This window comes from Pseudopipra pipra, chromosome W (assembly GCF_036250125.1).
Source record: "Pseudopipra pipra isolate bDixPip1 chromosome W, bDixPip1.hap1, whole genome shotgun sequence".
Lineage (NCBI taxonomy): Eukaryota > Metazoa > Chordata > Aves > Passeriformes > Pipridae > Pseudopipra > Pseudopipra pipra.
The window spans coordinates 20177910-20199583 of NC_087580.1; the positions used below are offsets into that span (position 1 = coordinate 20177910).

Sequence of the window (21674 nt, forward strand, 5' to 3'; positions counted from 1 at the left end):
TGATTTTTAATGGAATATGTATTTGTGTGTCTTTTTAACGTAAGCATGTTTTATTTCTTTGTTTCAAGTAGACATAATTTTTAAGTATGTATATGGATATTCTTTAGCCCTAATTTCTTCATTGGGATCTTTTCCTGAAAAACTGGTACTTCGATCTCAGTATAAACTACAAATAAAGTGGGAAGAATTTTTCTGAGGTTTTTCTCAAATAGCAGCCTTAGGGAAAGAAGGCCCTCAGATACTTTGGGGGAGCTGTGGAGAGCTGAGCAGGAAGGCTCAGGAAAAGAACAAAACCATCACTGTGCACAAATATGGAAAGATGAAGGAGCTTCGGGAAGCCCTTCACATCTGCAAAGGGTTTAGTCTTTTTTAACAGCTTAAAGGAGATGGTGGCTCTGAGCCTCCTCCCCTTCCAATTCAGCTTTTGGCACAGTTGTTTGCAATGGCTTAAGTGCTGAAGGACACGGTGAACCAGATCTAGGAGTTAGTTTTCTGCCTCTTTCGGTTGTTCCTGTGTTGTGCAGAGCCCTTGCTTGTTGGAGTGCTGGTGTCTGTTCCTGGCAGCAATGACAAGGCGAGTGCAGGAACAAGGAGGTGCTCTGGTACAAACCACTTGTCTGAAGGAAACAGTGTCTTTTAGGACTGTCCCGGTACCTGAGGCACCTGCTGTTCAGATCTGCAGCGGACCTGCTGGTGGGCTACAGTAGGACCTGTGAGCAGGATGGAGAGAAAAACACCCATGACAAATGGCAAAAGAGAGGCCTCGTCCCCTTCTCCTCACCAATTGGGTCCTCACTGGGGCAGGCTGGGCAGGACTGGCATGGAATGATGTGACAGGGTTATCACTGTGTCACTGTCTGTCAGGCTGAACCTCTGGGTCTGCATTTTCCAGCCCACTGACAGCTGAGGTGAAGCAGTGAGAAGTGGCAAAGCTACAAATTGCAAGTCAGCCCCAGCAAGACCTGCATTTTAAAAATGTCCTTCTAACATTTTCCTTGCCAGCAGCAGTAAGTTGCTTGGCTGGGAAGAGGGATAAAACCACCTTTGGTCTGTGTAAAATTCGGGTTAGGAAACTTGCAAGTCCTCCTTGGCTTTTTATTAGAAGCAATGAAAAATGTTGAGCTGCTGTGTTGTCAATCTCATTGTAAATTTGCAAGTTTGTTTTTGAGCTGAATCAAATGGTGATGTAATTACATACTTCTCCTAATTATTGAGTAATTATATACTTCTTCTAATTGCCGAATAATCACTCTGCTATAACTAGAATTTAATGTTACAGCTAATTGTATAATTACTGAATATTAATATTGTTATTCAGGCAACTTGGAATAGAGTGTTATCCTTTTAATTCATATTCTGTTACTGGAATAAAAATATCAGCAGAGGAAACACGTGTTTTTCCTTCCAGGTTCAGGTGGATGAAAATAAAAATATTAACATGTTAAAACTGTACTGTAGATAGAAAAAGTTTAATGTTCTCATGAATTTGGCATATAAATTGCTACTAGCAGCCCACTTTTATGCTTAAAGTTTGAATCTGTCCCATGTGCCAACCTGTCAACACTAATTTTTAAACTTTCCTACACATTGGAGGGGAAATGTTTAAAAAATGCATCTTTTTTCCACCGCCAGCTGAGTCCTGAATGTTTCATGTCACTGGGGAAAGTTTCACAAAGGTGCAGAAGGAGGGTTTGATGCACAATTGCAGAGCTGAGTTCAAGGACTGTGGATGCATTTTTGTGGTGCTGGTTGAGCAGCCTGGGTCCATGAGAGTGATGTCAGACAAAATCACTTTGCTCCTGCAGGATTCTGTGTGTGGAATGTGTCAAACGTGGTGGTTCTTCTGGCAGGATAAGAAGTTTTGCCTTCATTGCTGTATCTAAAATGGGGTCTGGGGCTTGTGTAAACTTCAGTGAAATCCCAACTGAATCCCTCAGGCTCCATGAAACCATCCCACCTTCACCCTGCTGGAGTCTGTCCGGGGGCTCTGGTGCTGTGGCACGGTGTCATCCAGGGAGAATTGGAGCAAGAAGGAACTGGGTACAAGGCAGGTTTACAAAGAGTTTTACAAAACTGCCCCCCCTCCACAAAACCTCAGAAAATAAGTTTGTCATGTGTTACCAGAAGAATCACTGCAAACACCCTTTGTGCCACTCTGTGAACAGCAAAATCATGGAATTGCCTGGACTTGGACCGTAAGTAAATCAGAGATTGTTTGTAGGAATCCCCAAATTAGAAGAAAATCCAGATCACTCCTCTGTGGTGAAATGTCCAGTGAGCAGGACTGAAATGTGCTGCACACACACGTGTTAGAGCACATCCTGGAAATGTGGGAGATTGGAGAACCGATATCAGATTTAATAACATTTCAGTTTTAACAGCTCATTTAAAACTTGAATAACAATGTGTAAATCCAAGGAGTTTCCCTTAAAAAATTAATTAAAACATTGATTTTCTGGGTTTTTTTGTAATTCTGTCTTATCTAGGTTTTGTAGAGGACTCAGATGTGAATATTCAATCTGCTGCCTGTGATGATGCCTGACTTCACTTCCAATATTTTTAGTAGTTATATACTGTTTTATGTCATTCTCATAGCTGTGATCTTAGACTTGTGTGATTCTGCTGTTGTTTGTAACAGAGAATTTCCTTTGACTTCACTGTGAGAGCTCTGCATGGAATGATGAACAGTAGTAATAATATTAATGTTTGAAATACAGGATAATCTTTAAATGAGCTCAGCTTTGCTCTCAGATATGAGTGAACTCTTCATTGATTTGAAAAAAATTGTTGCCTGGCATGCAATTTGTTTTTATTTTCTAGTCTTACTAGGTATTTTGGAAAGGGTTTCTTTATTTTTGTAAGGCAGAATATTGTCTGATCTTAGGTTTGAGACCTTAAAAGGTTTGCAAAGGACATGGAGGTTGCTGTGGTGTCCTCTGATGGTTTCAGCTGATCAACTGAATGCTTCCAATCCTTTTATCTGTGAGGGGACTGCAGGCCATGCTGGAAAGCAGGTGTTACTGCAGGGGACTTTCTCTGCTCTATGCAATGAGTTATAAATGAGCTTATAAATGAGTTATAAATGAGCTTATAAACTCCTAAGGTGAGCATTTTTCTGGTGAATTCAGAAATTGTTACCAGTGTATCATAGGCACAAGAATTAACACTGATGTTTGGAATTTGCAGTTATCCCACAACTTTTCTAGAAGATCAGTAATTTCTGAGAGCTGGCTCTTGTTTGCAGTATAGAGCAGTCAGCTCTGCAGCTGCAGGGTTGCTTCATGGATTGGTTGGTTTATTTTCCAAGGTTTACAGGTACCATAAACTGTTGCCAAAAGCAGGAGAAATGATGAATAATATTTTTTCGCCCCAATAGCCAAAATTCTGTGTGTGTGTTATTGGTATAAATAGAAAGTCTTCTTCGGAGTAAGAATAAGACTTAGTTCCTAAAGGCAGTGAATTGTAGCAGACACAAAGTCTAACATTTGTTCTTCTCCCCCTTTCTTGTTTTTTCCTAACTGTAGAAGATATTGCAGAAACCTGGTTGGTAGAGAGAGGACACATTAAAGATTCTATACCGCTGGTCTCACGCTAAAGCAAGAAAACTATTAGAAGGTCACTGATCAGTGTGTTTGTGAAACTGCTTTGTCTAAGAAACTGCAAGGCTGCATTGTCTGCTGTGAAGCTGTATTGTTTAAGAAACTGCATACGTGATAGAAAAATTAGAGCAACAGGATGGGAAAGGTAGAGAAAGTAGCAAATAGTAAATAAAGTAACTATAGCCATGAGAAAGAGGCAGCATTTGCGCAAATATAACTTAGGTAATTAGGAGCCAATGATGAGCTTGTATTTGGAATATTAATGAGCCTAATTATTAACCTTTATAAGCATGGAGCTTACAGCAATAAAGTTGGATTAGTCATGATCAATACTGTGATCGTGTGATACTTTCCCGTCGTCCGCAACACCTAACAGATAATGCTCATTATTCTGTGGTAAATGATACTCAGATGTTCTGCAGCAGCAGGAAATTCAATGTATTGGTACCATTAAAGGCCTGATTCCATTTTCTAACTCCACAGTGCAAGTGAATGCATCCAACAGCCAGGGCAGCTTGATAAGTGATGCTGTAACAATTGTCAGGCCTCCAGGAGGTGAGTGTGAAAAAGTGCTTTTTCTGTGCCTGTAACAATTCCACAAACACTCTGCTGAACAAAATGTTATTTGTTATCTCAACTGAGGACTGGGAGTTCAGAAGAATAGGTTTGCATTAGTAGTTCTTACTATCAAAATTGTTCTTTTTGGTTTCTAATTTGTCACATGGTTAACTTTAGGAACTAGAGAATGAAAACAGTTGTATAGTTAACATATTGTGAAGGTGAGAGGTGTATCATGTACTTCATTTTTTCCTGTGAATGGTGGTGTGTTCTATCAGGGACAGCTGATCTAGTCCAAGAATAGAGAGAGACTCACCTGCATTTTGGAACCTGTTTTTGATGCCAAATTTTGCCCCAAAGAAGGTGCAGAGGAACTGCTCAGAGACTGAGTTTTCAGTCTGTAAGCAGGAGGTATTTATTTTCACGGCCGGGGAGCAGCCAGGTCGCCCTGGACAACTGCTCCAATCGAGAAGCGCACAACCGAACTTTTTATACACTTTTTGCCAAGCAATTGCATCACATATTATGAATATTCATTACATTGCAACATCTACTTTTAATATTCATAACAGGCGGAGTTGAGGCGGAGTTAGAGGCGTGGTCTTCAATTTGGGGAGAACTTCGGTGGTAGTTCTGGTCTTTCTTCATCATGAACCGATTGTCCTTTTCATCATCATCCTCCTAAACTTTTGAACCTTCCCTAATTTGGGTAGTTTCCTTGTGCATTTGGCAGGGATTTTCAGTATCTGGCAAGAGTGCTTAATTTCTTGGCTTGTCCCTCTTCTTATCTCTCTTTGTTTTCCCTCCATATGTCCATTTTTGTGTGTGCTGGCATTTTCTGTTTATGTTTATGTTCTCTTTGTGTCAGTGTCCTGGTATAGTGAATTTATTGCTTCAGCTTTTTCCTAATACTGAGTTCTCTGTGCCTTGTTGAAAGCCTGCATTTGTGCTTAACTCTCTCTAATCCTTACACTGCTTTACTAAATTCGCTTTTCAGGTGTTACCTGGCTTCATTTTAGAATAGAAGCTGAAAGTGCTGACAAGGAGCAGTTACTGGATAGACTTAGAGAATTTGTTTAATAATAGTAATAGAAACCATTGGCAATATATTGAGCCAGAACCCACAAAGTTCTTTAGTTGTAAGAAAGTCAGTTCCAATGTGCTGATTTACAGTGACTGAGGCTCTAAACCCCTCTGGCTGTTCTCTTCATAACAATTGGAAATGAGAGAATTGAGCAAATACACCCTAAACACTGTGAGTGTTTTGTTCTGTGGTTTTGTTTTGGTTGGTTGGTGGGGGTTTTTTTTGTCAAGAAAGCTTTTCCATTTCTAGCTGGTGTAGGTGTGTCCCTTTTGCATTCCCTTTTCATGGCCATTCACTTGGACAGAAGTTTTGTTTGATCAAAGAGCAGAGGAAGACAGGCTGCTGCTCAGATGGGAGCAGGAAGGTGAGGTTCAATCATCACCTGCAAAGAACAGAAAAGGACTGGATTCCCAAGTCATACCAAGAGAGATGAAGGTTGTGGTGGCTGCTGATTCTGTGCTGCATTGCAGAGTTGCCTCTGGGGGGTTCTTGGTGCTGACTCATTAACTCGGTGCTGACTCATCTACAGAGCAGAGCCTCAAAGAATTGGTTTGTATTTCCTGTGTGAAACAGAAAAGGGAAGATACTCTGAAAAAAGAATGGCCTGAGCAGTGAAGGGCTTCTTTAAGCTCTCATGTGCTCTGTGTGTGATTTGCACAGCACAGGAATGTTCAGCAGTGACAGATGTGAGATTTTGCTTTGGACTCTTTAGCACCTGCCCTTTCCTGTCTGCTTGTTTGCCTCTGGAATACTGCATTGGCTTTGCCTCTGGAATACTGCATTGGCTTTGCCTATGGAATAGTGCATTGGCTCTGCCTATGGAATACTGCACTGCCTCTGCCTATGGAATACTGCACTGCCTCTGCCTATGGAATACTGCACTGCCTATGGAATACTGCACTGCCTCTGCCTATGGCTTGGGCTTGTTCCCAGCAGCCAACATTGACCCTACAGACCTGTAGCTGCTGCTGTTGGTTTAATCTCTACAGGAGATGGTTCCTGCAGCCAGGGGATCTCAGCCAATGTTAGTTTAGGCAGCAACACCTCTGGGACTGGATGTTGAACCCCATCACAGGATCCCTGATCTAATCATGCAAACAAGTGGGAATCCTATCATACAACTTATATTTGCATCTGAAAGAATTTGTTCCTGCAAGTGGATCACTGAAGCCAAGAGGCCTCCTTAGAGAAATGAACAAACACAGCAAACTGATGTTAGGTCAGAATTAATTAGGAGAAAAGATCAAACCTGGATATAGTAGATTTTTCCCTGTGAGACAGATTTGTTTTTCCATTTTGCTCAGTATTGCACTGAGAGTCACATCATAAAACTTTTTTGAAAGATTTTCTTTACATCAAATTTCAGTCCTTTGGATACATCAGTTGTTATTCTCTCTTCTCCTTCTCCTCCTTCTTTTTCTCTCTCTTTATTCTCTCTCTTCTTTCTCTCTTTTCTTTCTCTCTCTCTCTCTTCTCTCATCTCTCTTCTGTCTCTCCTCTTTTTCTCTTCTTTGCTTCTTTCCTCCTTTCCACCAAGATTCTTTTCCAATGGGATTCTTTTTGTTCTATGTCTTGTGTTTCTTTTTCATTTTTTTCTCTTATGTTCTCTTATGTCACTTCATGTGAATTTAAAATTAAAAAGAAAAAAATTTAAAAAAAAAGCTCATTGTGAAAAAAATCACATTTAAAAATATTCCAAATTCTCAAACACTTGCATGATATCTATCTAACTTCAGAGTAATATAATCTCTGATTTTGATGAAGAGCAGGAAATATTTTAAACAAAGTTCTTAAATGAAAAATTGCAACCATTTCTTTTCCAGAGGCAGTTTAAGGAGACAGCAGGATAGAGCAGGGAGGAAGAAAGAGCTCTCCTACATCTCTCATCAATGACCCAGCTCATTAAATAGTGTCAGTGGCAAGCTGTGCATTGTCCATTCCAGTTTCTTTTGTCCAGAAAGATGATTTCATGGGGATACAAGGGTAGGATTGCAAAAGTGCTTGTGTGGAAAATTGGGAGTTGTTCTACTGAAACAAGAATTCTTCCCTAAGCTCTGCAGTGTTGAACTGATTGTCATTTTCATTAGTGCTACTTTCTTCTTTTCTTCCCCTCTCCCAGGCTGTTCAGCACATCTTTCAGTGAGCTCACCCTGTGTCTGTTCTTGGTTTTGGGTGGGGGGGGTGTTGTGGATGGCAAGAGATGAGAGAAGTGAGTCTCCTTCAGACTCTGTGTGTCTTCAGTTGTGTCTTCAGACTCTGGCAGCGGGAGGCACAGAGGTGCCCTCTTTGCTGCTCCCCTTTCTAAATCGCAGCCAGCTGGGGCTCAGCCTGACCCCACACATCATAAAGGGCCACCTCAAGGTTGCTTTAAATTGACCCTTAATGGAAGTCCCTGCTCATCAAACTGTGGAGTTTTTCCAGCAGGCAGTGACACTCCAACTGTGTCCTTCTCTTCCGATTCCCTCCTTCCCTTTGCCTCCCCCCCCTGTGCTTGTGGGGCTGGGCAGATCTCCCCCAGCTCCAGCTGGGCCCTTTCCATGCTGCAGACATGCGGCACCTGCACTGATCAGCTTTGGGGTTGCTTTCTGTCTTCTGGAGCTGCACAAGACAGTTGGGACACGAAGATCCAAACAGCAGCTGGAGTTGCCTGGGAGAACATGGATGGTTTTGCTGGCATAGGGAGAGCCAGGTGAGAAAGGGAAAACTGCACAACAGCTTGGAAGAGCTGATTGATCATCTGTGAGCAGGGAATTCACCTCATTGTAGAGGTCTCACTCCAGGTCTTTCCAAAACCTCAGCCTTAGCATGAGATCCAGGCTGTGCTTAAGATCTCTGGGAAGAACTCTGTGGTAGAGGAGATTTCCTGCTGCAAAACTGCAGCTTGCTTATACTTCTAAAAAAAGAAGAATATATAAACATGGGGGAAATGGGTCATGTGAAATGTAGCTGTAGATTATTATTGAAAATTACTACCCACAGTCACATTAACCTATTTGAGACCAATTTCAATTTTACCCAGAAAAGGACACAATTTAGATGAAGTATGTCATTTTTATATAATCTCAGGGGTATTCATCCTTGGGGTTTTTTTTGTGTTGGTTTTTCTTTTCATTCTGTGTAAATCAATTGGACTTTTCAGTACTGTAATTAGAGTCAACCTTATTTATGTGACAAATTAGGTTCTTCTGTTGAAAGAATTCTACAATAAAATGACATTTGGGAGGGCACCTGCCCCTAAACAGGCACCCAGCTCACCCCAAGAGGTGCTGGGACCCCCCTAAAACCTCCCCACAGCCCCTCAAGGACCCCCAAACGCACTCAAAGCCCACCCAGGACTCCACCCAATCCCTTTTCTGGGGGATTTCTCTGGGCACTGGTGGTGCTGGGAGCCCCCCCGGCTGCGGGCGAGGAGCTCTCGGGTGAGTGGGGGGTGGGAAGGGGGCGATCGGTGGGAAAAGGGGGGTCAGAGTGGAGAAGAGGGGTGGTGGGACCCCAAACTGAGTGGGAGGGGAGTGGGACCCCCCAAAAGTGGAGGGGGAAGGGCACTGAGGTTTGGGGGATGATGGGAAATAAGTGGGAGAGGTCAGAAGAGTGGGGAAAGGGGAGGGTAGAACCCCCAAACTGAGTATGAGGGGGCTGGGAAGTGGGGGGATGATGTGGAAGGGGTGGGATGGGGGGAAAAAGTGGGGGTTGGGACCCCAAAAGTGATCCTGAGGGGGCTGGGGATTGAGGGGACCACGGAAAAGTGGGAGGAACAGGGAGAAGGTGGAAAAGGAGGGGTTGTCTGGTGGGTCCGGCAGATCCATGGGGGTCTTTGGCACCAGGTTTTGGGAAAGGGAGTGGTTCCCCCGAGCTCCAAACTTCCTGTGGGGTGCTGGGGGCCGCTGGATCCAATCTCAGCCTTGGATTATCCCAACAGTTTCAGTTTAGAGGAATTACAGAGCTGTGACTGAACCACTTTTGTCACCCAGGTTTTAATGATGGCAAATCAGATCTATTGATACAAATGAATTTATTTAAGGTTACAAATTATCAGAAAAAAGATCTTCATCACAATTAATTACTGCACAATACAAACACTAAAACTACCAGGAGTACAGGATAAGAGAGGACAGTGCTCTACACTAAAGCAATTGTTGAAGCAATTCTACTAAAGCTGGCACAAAAGCAATAATTCTTAATTAGAGATGGATGGAACTCCCCCAGAGCAGCACTCATGGGGAGATCTCTGCTCTCAACCTCCAGCAGTGACCTTGGGGGGTCCCCAGCCAAGGCAGGAATCTCCACACACAACCCCAGGAAGGGTCCTGTTGGAAGAACCTGCCCCTGTGAAAGGGGACTGGCCCTTTCTGGTTGAAAGGGATGGACTGACAGTCACTGGACTCCAGGGGTTGCCTCCCCATCAGGGGGTTCATTGGGAGTGGAAGCAGCGGCCGAAGCTCTTCCTGCAGTCGGGGCACTCGAGGGCTTCCCTTGCCGGTGGGTCTGTTGGTGTCTGGTCAACTTAGAGCTCTCGGTGAAGCTCTTCCCACACTCCCCACACTTGTAGGGCCTCTCCCCGGTGTGGGTGCGCTGGTGCCTGACGAGGTAGGAGTTCTGGTTGAAGCTCTTCCCACATTCCCCACATACATACGGCTGTTCCCCAGTGTGGATGCGCTCGTGTAGGATCATTTCAAAGCAATGGCTAAAGCTCTTCCCACATTCCCCACACTTGTAGGGCTTCTGCCTAGTGTGGATGCGCTGGTGAAGGATCATTCCAGACCTCTGCCTAAAGCTCTTCCCACATTCCCCACAATTGTAAGGCTTCTGCACAGTGTGGATGCGCTGGTGTAGGATCATTTCGGAGCTCTGCCTAAAGCTCTTCCCACATTCCCCACACTTGTACGGCTTCTGCACAGTGTGGATGCGATGGTGTTTGCGGAGGGTGGAGCGCTGCCTGAATCTCTTCCCACATTCCTCACACATGTAGGGCCGTTCCCCAGTGTGGATGTGCTGATGTTGGATAAGGTGGGAGCTATGGCTGAAGCTCTTCCCACATTCCCCACACGTGTAGGGCCGTTCCCCAGTGTGGATGCGCTGATGTTGGATCAGGATGGAGTTGCAGTTGAAGCTCTTCCCACATTCCCCACATGAGTAGGGCCGTGCCCCAGTGTGAATGTGCAGGTGGGTGAGGAGGTAGGAGCTCTTCCTGAAGCTCTTCCCACATTCCAAGCATCTGAAGGGCTTCTCCCTGCTGGGAGGCTGCTCAGGGACCACCAGCTCAGAGCTCCCCCTCAAGCTCCGGCCGCCTTCCCGGCACAGGCTGGCTCTTTCCTCCTCAGAGCACCCTGGGCTGGCTTTGGAGCCCCTCCTGCGGGGGCATCTCCGGCCCTTTTCCTCCCCGCTGCCTTCCTGCGCCGGGGAGCCCTTCAAAACGGCCTCTCCCACCAGGGTCTCACGGGGGGATTTGTCCTCCGGGCTCTCTGTCCTCAGCTCGGGGCCTGGGGCAGGAAGCAACAAGGACAGGCAGGGGATTTGCCTCCGGCCCACAGGGAAGGCCAAGGACATCCCCCCAACTCCGGCCCCGGCAGGACGGCGGCGCCAGCGGGGTTGTCCTGCAGCCGGGGCCATGCTCGGCTGACAGAGCCAGCACAACACCCGCCCAAAGGGACACTGACTGCCTCCTCACCTGCCTGGGGGGCCCAAGGCATCTTCCTCTTCCTCGCAGCCTCCTCCATCTGGCCAAGCTTTGGGAAGGACAAATCCTGATGGGGGAGAAAACAAGGGCTGAGCACGTTGGCTTGGGGGTTCCTCCTGCCCAAGTCCATCTCTAGAACTCACCGGGCATCCTGTGTCCATAAAAACCTCCAAAACACCAAGATTCAGCCCAGAAAAACCCAAACCACTAACAAGATTCACGCAAAAAGCCCCTCAGAAATAGCAAGATGAACCCCTCCCCAAACTGGAAAAGGTTAAGATTCAGCCAAAATATACTCCAGAATATGAAGATTCAGCCAAAAAAAAGGTGTTTAATTGGGAGGATGAGGGGAGTGAGGTCACTTCATGAGCACCTGATTGAATTTCTATATATTAATCAAAAACTGAATTAATGTAAAAACTCAATTTTTTTCTTCCTAGTTTCAGTGTAGAGAATAAATATGAATTCACTGGACTGCAGGCCTGGATCATTACCCCTGTGCTTTGGTGTGCAAATGCTTTCTCCTTCCACTTCTCCCCTGCCATCCTGTCTGACAACTGGACTCCTCTGCTGTGCTGTGCCAATATCCTGGGATGTGCAGTTTCCATGTTTGCAAGGATTAAAGGCTACTTTTGCCTACCAGTGTCAAAGGCTGCTCTGTGAAGTTCAGTGTGAGAGAATCCTGGGCAATCAGACACTGAAATTGTTGAGCTGCAACGGGCCATGCAAATGGAAAGACAGAATCCATTCTGCTGGCCCAGACACAGAAGCCAATATCTGGCTGTGGCTCTTGGCCTCACTGGCACCATCCTCTGTGGTTCCTGCTGCCCACCATGGCACTGGCAGCCCCAGGGGCACAGGTACGTCCATCCTGTACATGAAGTCAGTCAGACTGTCCACAAGTGTTAGCAGGAGTAAAACAGTGCACTGCTGACCTTCTCAAATTTATCTCTGTTAATGTCTGACTTCACTTGGTCAATCTGTGTTCTCTTGCACAACGTTACGTGGGTTTATGATTTTTATTATCACTGCACCAAATTAATCTGGAATGTGTGGTCAGACCAGTAATTACCTGTATTTGTGTATAACTGTGTGCTCTTCTATTTTTCATGCTTTCTGGCAAATTCACTGACAACTTCTTTCACGACTACGTGATGGGGAGTGAATTTAATATTGGGGGTTTTCCTGATGGCAGCACTACACCAGACTGTTTTGTGTGTGTGAGACAGGCAGAACCACAAATGCCTGCACAGCCCAGAGCAGTCAGTGTGGGGCTGTGCTTGCTGCTGCAGAGACCCCCAGGGAACAAACCCAGGCAATAGTTTGGGTTTATTCCTTGCTCTGTGTCAGTGGAACAGAATGTTCCACAGGAGCTCTGTCCCCCTCTGTGGCACCGGGTGGCTCGAAGCTGAAGAGAGGGGGGGGATCAAGTGCAAGGTCCCTTCTGAAGTGTGTCCCTAAGGAGGACACTTGCCTTATTATTGCTTATTACTTGTAATATCTTACAGATATATCATACAATAGCTAAGGATGGATTCTATAGAATATGTGCCATAGATATGATACAGAATATATCTGATTATTGCTTTACCTGCCTGTCCAGACAAATCTTGTGTATGCACAGAGATTGTATTTGAGGGATATGTTCCTCTCAATACCCTGTGAGGTTCGCTCCCAATGCCAGCAAATTCCTGAAGCTCCCCCTCCTGTGCCCTGCAGGTTTTAGCAGATTTGCAAGAGCAGGGGAATCATTCCCTGCAGCCCCTTTGCACTGTAGGAAATGGGAGCCCTGTGCACATCCTGCTGCCTCCAGATTCCATTCTGGGTGTGGGAATGACCCTGGGGAGCAAAGAAATGCCTGGTTGTGCAGCAGCTGGAGATGGTCAAGGGGCAGCAAGACCAAGTCAGGGGCCTGGGGGGGCCTGGGGGGCTTTGGGGTGAGGGAGGGTCCTGGGGGAGCTGGGGACGGGCTTTGGGGATTGGGGGTACAAACCAGGACAGACCAGGACAGACCAGTACAGACCAGTACCTCCTCACTGCTCCCCGGATCTCTCCTGGAGCTGGGCCACGTTGTTGTGGGAGACCTGAGCCCCCCCCAGTGCCCTCCCAGTACAGCCCAGTGCCCCCAGTGCAGCCCACTGTGTTCCTGTCCCGGGGTGCCAGGTGATCCCTATTTAAGGGGGTTGGAAGGGATTTGCGGGGGGGGGGGGTGGCTGGGGAGATTTGAGGGTATCTGGGGGAGGTTGGGAGATGATTTGGGGGGTTTTGGGGGTCTTTGGGTGTATTTGGGGGAGTTAAAACAGGTTTTGGAGGCATTGGGGCATCAAAGGGATCTGTGGGGGGAGGGGATTAAAGGGAAAATGGAGGTTAGGGGATATTTGGGGGGAGTTAGAGGGGCTTGGGGGGGAGAGAAGGGGCTGCAGCATGAGCAAGTGAGTCCTGAGACCCCCCCGGTATCCCCAAGACCCTCTTGGTGTCCCCAGTTCCCCCCTTGACAGCCTGAGACCCCCCTGGTGTCTCCAATGTTCCCAGGGACTTCCCACAGCCCCAATTCCCCCCTTGGAAATCCCAATTCCACTGTCCACAAACCCCTCCCCACTGTCCCCAAACCCCATCCCTGATGTCCCCAACCCTCCATCTCACTCCAGGAGTCCCCCCTGGACCCTCTGTCCACAAAAACACCCCCCCACCCCAGCTCACAGAAAGGCCAAGGGCATCTGGGGACACGTTGGGGACAGTTGGGGGGTTTTGGGGGGCACTGGGTGATTACTGGAGGATACTGGGACACACTGAGGGGAATCAGGGGGGACCGGGAGGGACTGGAGGGGTTACTGAAAGACATTGGGATGGCACTGGGAGGGACTGGAGGTGAACTGGGGCACACTGGGAGGTTACTGGGCCATACTGGGGGTTACTGGGTGCTCACTGGAGGATCACTGGCCCATACTTGAAAGCAGTGGGAGGTCACTGGGACACACTGGGTGGTCACTTGGGGGTTACTGGGCCGTACTGAGGGTCACTGGGAGGCCATTGGGATATACTGGGGGCACTGGGATCCCCTTACCCGGATGTAGTATATCTGCCTCCCCCAGATTTTTGGGGGCATCCCTAGGACGCCTGGGGACTGGTGGACCCCATGAACCCACTGCTGGGCTTTAGGGGACTCCACAAAATCCCCTCAAAACCCCTGAAATCCCCCCTCGACCCATCGAAACCTCCTCAAGGTCCCCTCAAATCCTCTCAGAGACCTCATCCCTCCCCAGCACCCCCTAAACCCTCCCAGTGACCCGCAAAACCCACCTGGGACCCCCCAAGCCCATTCAGGGACCCCCCAATCTCCCTCAAGGACCCTCAAAACCATCTGGGACCCCTTAAACCCCCCAGAGACCCCAAAACTGCCTTAAAGGTCCCCGCAAAGCCCCTCAGGACCCTCAAACCTCCTCACAGACCCCCAAAAGCCCCCCTGGGACCCCCCAAATCTCGTCAGAAAACAAAACCCCCTCAGAGACCCCCAAACCCCTTCAGGGACCTTCAATTTCCCCCCGAGTCCCCTCAGGACAGCGAATCCCCTCAGAGACCCCTAAAAACGTCTCCGGGAACCCCGAACTCCTCCGCTAAACCCTCCCGAGCCCTCCAACCCACAGCCGCGCTCCCCGCAGCCCCCGGGGGGATCCCCAGACCCCGCTCTCGCCGCCCCCCCCCGCCAGACTCACAACGACAAACAGACCCCGCCGCCATCACGGAGTCCCGGAAGCCAAAATGGCGCTGGCTCTGCGCGCGCAGCGCCCGGACTGACCCGCCCCGCACCCAATCAGCGCGCGGCCGCGGCCCCTGCCCGCTCCCGCCCTGCGCGGTGCATTGTGGGAGTTGTAGTCCTTGCGGCAGGCGAGGATAGGACTTTTTGGGTTTTAGCTTTTCTGTCTTTATTTTCTCCTATTTTTTTTCTTTTTCTTTCTTTTTTCTTTCTTCTTTATTTATTCCTCGTCTTGCCTTTCGTCCGCTCACGTGCAAAGGGCCGCTATGATCGTCCGCAAGGACTACAACTCCCACAGCGCACCGCGCAAAGCGCAGGCGCGGCGGCGAACGTGCGGGGGCGCGTCCGTGTGCTGATTGGCTGCGGTGGTGTTTTCTGAACGCGGTGCGCGCGCAGAGCGCCGCCTTGGCTTCCGGGAATCGTTGTTGGCGCCGGGGCCTTCACTTCGCTGTAAGATCTGGCGGGGACTGTGGCGAGAGCGGCGCTCTGGGGATCCCCTCGGGAGCTGGAGGGCTCGGAACGGTTTAGCGTGGGTTCGGGGGTTCTCGGGGACGTTTTGAGAGGTCCCTGAGGGGGTTCGGTGTCTTGAGGGGACTCGGGGGGAGGTTGAAGGTCCCTGAAGGGGTTTGGGGGTCTCTGAGGGGGTTTTAGTTTCTGAGGAGATTTGGGGGGTCCCAGGTGGGCTTTGGGGATCTCTGAAGAGGTTTGAGGGTCCTGAGGGGCTTTGCGGGGACCTTTAAGGCAGTTTTGGGGTCTCTGGGGGGTTTAAGGGGTCCCAGATGGTTTTGAGGGTCCTTGAGGGAGATTGGGGGGTCCCTGAATGGGCTTGGGGGGTCCCAGGTGGGTTTTGCGGGTCACTGGGAGGGTTTAGGGGGTGCTGGGGAGGGATGAGGTCTCTGAGGGGATTTAAGGGGACCTTGAGGAGGTTTCGATGGGTCGAGGGGGGATTTCAGGGGTTTTGAGGGGATTTTGTGGAGTCCCCTAAAGCCCAGCAGTGGGTTCATGGGGTCCACCAGTCCCCAGGCGTCCTAGGGATGCCCCCAAAAATCTGGGGGAGGCAGATATACTACATCCGGGTAAGGGGATCCCAGTGCCCCCAGTATATCCCAATGGCCTCCCAGTGACCCTCAGTACGGCCCAGTAACCCCCAAGTGACCACCCAGTGTGTCCCAGTGACCTCCCACTGCTTTCAAGTATGGGCCAGTGATCCTCCAGTGAGCACCCAGTAACCCCCAGTATGGCCCAGTAACCTCCCAGTGTGCCCCAGTTCACCTCCAGTCCCTCCCAGTGCCATCCCAATGTCTTTCAGTAACCCCTCCAGTCCCTCCCAGTCCCCCCTGATTCCCCTCAGTGTGTCCCAGTATCCTCCAGTAATCACCCAGTGCCCCCCAAAACCCCCCAACTGTCCCCAACGTGTCCCCAGATGCCCTTGGCCTTTCTGTGAGCTGGGGTGGGGGGGTGTTTTTGTGGACAGAGGGTCCAGGGGGGACTCCTGGAGTGAGATGGAGGGTTGGGGACATCAGGGATGGGGTTTGGGGACAGTGGGGAGGGGTTTGTGGACAGTGGAATTGGGATTTCCAAGGGGGGAATTGGGGCTGTGGGAAGTCCCTGGGAACATTGGAGACACCAGGGGGGTCTCAGGCTGTCAAGGGGGGAACTGGGGACACCAAGAGGGTCTTGGGGATACCGGGGGGGTCTCAGGACTCACTTGCTCATGCTGCAGCCCCTTCTCTCCCCCCCAAGCCCCTCTAACTCCCCCCAAATATCCCCTAACCTCCATTTTCCCTTTAATCCCCTCCCCCCACAGATCCCTTTGATGCCCCAATGCCTCCAAAACCTGTTTTAACTCCCCCAAATACACCCAAAGACCCCCAAAACCCCCCAAAATCCCTTCCAACCCCCTTAAATAGGGATCACCTGGCACCCCGGGACAGGAACACAGTGGGCTGCACTGGGGGCACTGGGCTGTACTGGGAGGGCACTGGGGGGGGCTCAGGTCTCCCACAACAACATAGCCCAGCTCCAGGAGAGATCCGGGGAGCAGTGAGGAGGTACTGGTCTGTGCTGGTCTGTACTGGTCTGTCCTGGTCTGTCCTGGTCTGTACCCCCAATCCCCAAAGCCCCTCCCCAGCTCCCCCAGGACCCTCCCTCACCCCAAAGCCCCCCAGGCCTCCCCAGGCCCCTGACTTGGTCTTGCTGCCCCTTGACCATCTCCAGCTGCTGCACAACCAGGCATTTCTTTGCTCCCCAGGGTCATTCCCACACCCAGAATGGAATCTGGAGGCAGCAGGATGTGCACAGGGCTCCCATTTCCTACAGTGCAAAGGGGCTGCAGGGAATGATTCCCCTGCTCTTGCAAATCTGCCAAAACCCCCCCAACCTTGCTCCAGCTAAAGCTGTGGAATTTGTCTTTGTTTCCCTTGGGTTCAGGGTCAGGCTGTGCCTGTGTCCAGCCCAGAGGCTCAGAAAAGCATTTCTCCCGTCCCACTGCAATCTGCTGCTGCAGACAGGATCCAGGCACTGGTGGCACTGGGAGTGAACAGCAGAGTGTTTCCAGGGGCTCTCTGAAGGAACACAAGTGTCCAAAGAAACCAGCACAAGTGTCCACAGAAGTCCCAGTCCTTCATCCCTGAATGAGCCCAGGAAAAACTAAGTTTTATTTCCATGGAAGGAGGTTTTTCCCACTTTAACGTGGCTTTAGTTCCAAACCAGTTTCTTCATTTCCTCCTCCCATTTTCCCTGAAGGACACTGACAGGGACTATGGACACTGACCGGGATCACATTTTGTCCCTTGGCCATACAGCTCCTGCTGTTTGGCAGCACAGGAGAGGTTAATTAGAGCCCAGGCTCCAATCACAGGGCGCCCCTTGAAGACGAGCTTGAATCAAACAACTTTCCTGCTGGAGGGTTAAATTCAGTCCTCATCACCTTTTTTTGGGCTGAATCTTCATATTTTGGAGTATTTTTTAGCTTAATCTTAACTTTTTGCAGTTTGGGGTGGCGAGGGTCTTCTTACTATTTCTGAGGGGCTTTTCGCGTGAATCTTGTTAGTGGTTTGGGTTTTTCTGGGCTGAATCTTGGTGTTTTGGAGGTTTTTATGGACACAGGATGCCCGGTGAGTTCTAGAGATAGACTTGGGCAGGAGGAACCCCCAAGCCAACGTGCTCAGCTCTTGTTTTTCCCCCCATCAGGATTTCTCCTTCCCAAAGCTTGGGCAGATGAAGGAGGCTGCGAGGAAGAGGAAGATGCCTTGGGCCCCCCAGGCAGGTGAGGAGGCAGTCAGTGTCCCTTTGGGCGGGTGTTGTGCTGGCTCTGTCAGCCGAGCATGGCCCCGGCTGCAGGACAACCCCGCTGGCGCCGCCGTCCTGCCGGGGCCGGAGTTGGGGGGATGTCCTTGGCCTTCCCTGTGGGCCGGAGGCAAATCCCCTCCCTGTCCTTCTTGCTTCCTGCCCCAGGCCCCGAGCTGAGGATGGAGAGCCCAGAGGACAAATCCCCCCGGCAGAGCCTGGTGGGAGAGGCCGTTTTGAAGGGCTCCCCGGCGCAGGAAGGCAGCGGGGAGGAAAAGGGCCGGAGATCCCCCCGCAGGAGGGGCTCCAAAGCCAGCCCAGGGGGCTCTGAGGAGGAAAGAGCCAGCCTGTGCCGGGAAGGCGGCCGGAGCTTGAGGCAGAGCTCTGAGCTGGTGGTCCCTGAGCAGCCTCCCAGCAGGGAGAAGCCCTTCAGATGCTTGGAATGTGGGAAGAGCTTCAGGAAGAGCTTCAGCCTCATCCGACACCAGCACATGCACACTGGGGCACGTCCCTACACGTGTAGGGAATGTGGGAAGAGCTTCAGCCAGAGCTCCAACCTCTGCACCCACCAGCTCACCCACACTGGGGAACGGCCCTACACATGTAGGGAATGTGGGAAGAGCTTCAGCCATAGCTCAACCCTCCGCATCCACCAGCACATCCACACTGGAGAATGTCCGTACACGTGTGGGGAATGTGGGAAAAGCTTCAGTGACAACTCCACCCTCCGCAAACACCATCGTATCCACACTGGGGAACGGCCCTACAAGTGCTTGGATTGTGGGAAGAGGTTTCGGACCAGAGAGAATCTCCTCAGGCATGAGCGAACACACACGGATGAGAGGCCCTTCCGCTGCACCGACTGCGGGAAGAGCTTCAATCAGAACTCCCACCTCATCAGGCACCGGCGCATCCACACCGGGGAGAGGCCCTACAAGTGTGGGGAGTGTGGGAAGAGCTTCACCCAGAGCTTTAACTTGACCTCACACCAACGGACCCACCGGTAAGAGAAGCCCTTGAGTGCAGGAAGAGCTTCAGTCAATGAACCCCCTGATTTGGCGGCAACCCCTGGAGTCCAGTGACTGTCAGTTCAGTCCATCCCTTTCGACCACAAAGGGCCAGTCCCCTTTCCCAGGGGCAGGTTCTTCCAACAGGACCCTTCCTGGGGTGGTGTGTGGAGATTCCTGCCTTGGCTGGGGACCCCCCAAGGTCACTGCTGGAGGTTGAGAGCAGAGATCTCCCCATGAGTGCTGCTCTGGGGGAGTTCCATCCATCTCTAATTAAGAATTATTGCTTTTGTGCCAGCTTTAGTAGAATTGCTTCAACAATTGCTTTAGTGTAGAGCACTGTCCTCTCTTATCCTGTACTCCTGGTAGTTTTAGTGTTTGTATTGTGCAGTAATTAATTGTGATGAAGATCTTTTGTCTGATCATTTGTAACCCTAAATAAATTCATTTGTATCAATAGATCTGAGTTGCCATCATTAAAACCTGGGTGACAAAAGTGGTTCAGTCACAGCTCTGTAATTCCTCTAAACTGAAACTGTTGGGATAATACAAGGCTGAGATTGGATCCAGCAGCCCCCAGCACCCCACAGGAAGTTGGGAGCTCAGGGGGCCACCTCCCTTTGCGAACCCCCCTGTGCCCAAAGACCCCCATGGGACTGTCGGACCCGCCAGGCCAGCCCCTCTTTTCCACCTTTCTCCCTGTTCCTCCCACTTTCCCATTGTCCCCTCAATCCCCAATTCCCCCTCAAAAAAATTTTGGGGTCCCAACCCCCAGTTTTTTTCCCCTCTCCTGTGGGTGCTGAAGGAGAAAATGAGGCTGCACACACAGAGTTCCATTTCAGGATTTGTCCGCTCATCTTTCCATAGTCCCCCTTTCATTGGGGTTCCTTTGGAAACAGCGCCTGGGCTTTGTCTTTTAGTCCACTGGAATTCCCAGCATGGCCCCAAAGCAGTGCCCTGATCCCACACATTCCCCTCCCCTCATGTGCTGGCTGTGTTCAGCCACCAGAGAAAAACACAGGCTGCCCTGCAGAGCGTTCCAAGTGGTTTCCACTTTGGCAAACAGCACTCTCTGGATGGAAAACACCAGTCAAGGCCAAAACACTCCTGGTTGATCCTGATTAACTGAATGCAGCTGCTGCTGCCTTAACTTGTTCCCACAGAAATTCTCAGGGTTCCTTTGCTTCCAGGAGGCCCCATATGTCCCAATGGCCCCTGGATTCCATGAGCTTCCAGAGTCTCCAAAGGTTCCTGTAGTTTCATGAGTCCCTGCAGTCCCAAAATGCCCTTTGGATTCCAGGAGATTTCCCATTGTCCCAGGGTCCCTTGTGCTTCAGAAGCAGCTGCAGTGGGACAGTGGCCCCTTGGTTCCCTGAGCTCTGCAGTGTTCCAGGAATCCTTGGGTTCCAGGAGAGCCTGCAGTTTCACAAGGACCACTTGAATGCAGGAGGTTCTGCAGGGTCACAGTGGCCCCTGGATTCTGGGAGGTTCAGTAATATCTCAGGGCTCCCTTGGTTCCAGGAGGGCACACATGTCAGCAGGAACCCTTGGTTGCAGGAGGTTTGACAGTGTCTCAGAATTCCTTTGATTTCATGAGGCCCTGGATTGTCCCAATGGACTCCTGATTCCATGAGCCCCCTCAATGTCACAATGGTCCCTTGGTTCCAGGAGTTTCTGCAGCATCCCAGGGTTCCTTTTGTTCCATGTGTGACACCTGCAGTGTCACAATGGGCCCTGAATTCCAGGAGTTTTCCCAGGGTGACAGTGCTGCCTTGATTCCATGAGATTGCCCAGTGTCCCAGGGCTCCAGAAGGCCCTGCAGTGTCACAGTGGTCCTTGGTTCCATGAGGTTACTCATTGCTTTATTTGCCTCAGTCTTTACCACCCAAAGCAGTTGTCCTCAGCATCCCCAGCTCCCAGGGCTGGCAGTTGGTGATGGGGAGCTGAGTGAAGCCCCCAGAATGCAGGAGGAAATGGTCAGTGACCTGCTCTGCCAGTGAGACCCCCCCAAGTGCCTGGACCCACATGGGATGCAGCCAAGAGTCCTGAGGGAGCTGGAGAAAGAGCTGGCCAAGCCACTCTCATTCCCCAGCAGTGCTGCAGAATTGCAGAAGTCCCAACTGACTGGCAACAAGCAAATGGGATGCCCATCCCCAGGAAGGGCCAAAAGGAGCATCTGGGGAACTCCTGGCCTGTCCCATTGACCTCAGGACCGGGGAAGTCCATGCAGCAGATCCTCCTCAGTGCCATCCCATGGCATGGGCAGGACAACCAGGGGATCAGGCCCAGCCAGCGTGGGGTTGGGAAAGGCAGGTCCTGCCTGACCAACCTCATCTCCTTCTCTGACAAAGGACCCGCTCAGCAGCTGAGGGAAAGGCTGGGATGTGTCTCTCTGGAATTCCAGAAAGCCTTTGGCACCATCTCCCCCAGCATCTCCTGCACAAACTGGCTGCTCATGGCTTGCCCGGGGAACTGTTTGCTGAGTGACAAAGTGGCTGATGGCCCAGGGAGTGGTGGGGAATGGAAGGAAATCCAGGTGGGGCCGGTCACTAGTGGGGTTCCCAAGGGCTCAGGGTTGGGGCTGCTCCTGTTTAACATCGTTGTGGATGATCTGGGCCAGGGGATCGAGTGCCCCCTCAGTAAAGTCGTGGACAACACCACGTTGGGTGTGAGTGTGGATGTGCTGGAGGGCAGGAAGGCTCTGCAG

General features: G+C 50.3%; 3 protein-coding genes across 4 annotated transcripts in view; 2 read left to right on the plus strand and 1 right to left on the minus strand.

Moving 5' to 3' along the window:
* Positions 1-21674, plus strand: part of LOC135405349 (zinc finger protein 70-like) — a 431851-nt gene that overhangs the window by 123422 nt on the left and 286755 nt on the right. The gene's annotated exons all lie outside the window — the stretch shown is intronic.
* Positions 50-14694, minus strand: LOC135405328 (zinc finger protein 239-like). 2 transcript variants are annotated; one of them, XR_010425820.1, is made up of 3 exons: positions 10910-10985; positions 5663-5801; positions 50-710 (listed from the first exon to the last, which is right to left on the minus strand). XR_010425820.1 is itself a non-coding variant. In XM_064640002.1 (3 exons), exons 2-3 carry the CDS (start codon positions 10956-10958, stop codon positions 9616-9618), a joined length of 1155 nt encoding a protein of 384 aa, XP_064496072.1. In that variant the 5' UTR covers positions 10959-10985; positions 14632-14694; the 3' UTR covers positions 9237-9615. The 2 variants fall into 2 exon arrangements, 1 of the variants encoding a protein (XP_064496072.1); XM_064640002.1 differs by lacking the exons at positions 50-710; positions 5663-5801 and adding exons at positions 9237-10721; positions 14632-14694.
* LOC135405435 (gastrula zinc finger protein XlCGF7.1-like) lies at positions 17594-19424 on the plus strand. Its single transcript, XM_064640131.1, has one exon. The coding sequence runs from the start codon at positions 17999-18001 to the stop codon at positions 18965-18967; it is 969 nt and encodes a 322-aa protein (XP_064496201.1). The 5' UTR covers positions 17594-17998; the 3' UTR covers positions 18968-19424.

Bases quoted from the DNA above. Each gene is read 5' to 3' on its own strand.
- LOC135405328 (XM_064640002.1), bottom strand. From the start codon at position 10,958: ATGGAGGAGGCTGCGAGGAAGAGGAAGATGCCTTGGGCCCCCCAGGCA. The intron at 10,722-10,909 runs GTGAGGAGGCAG...TTCCTGCCCCAG, and splicing joins GCCTTGGGCCCCCCAGGCAG to GCCCCGAGCTGAGGACAGAG.
- LOC135405435 (XM_064640131.1), top strand. From the start codon at position 17,999: ATGGCCCCGGCTGCAGGACAACCCCGCTGGCGCCGCCGTCCTGCCGGG.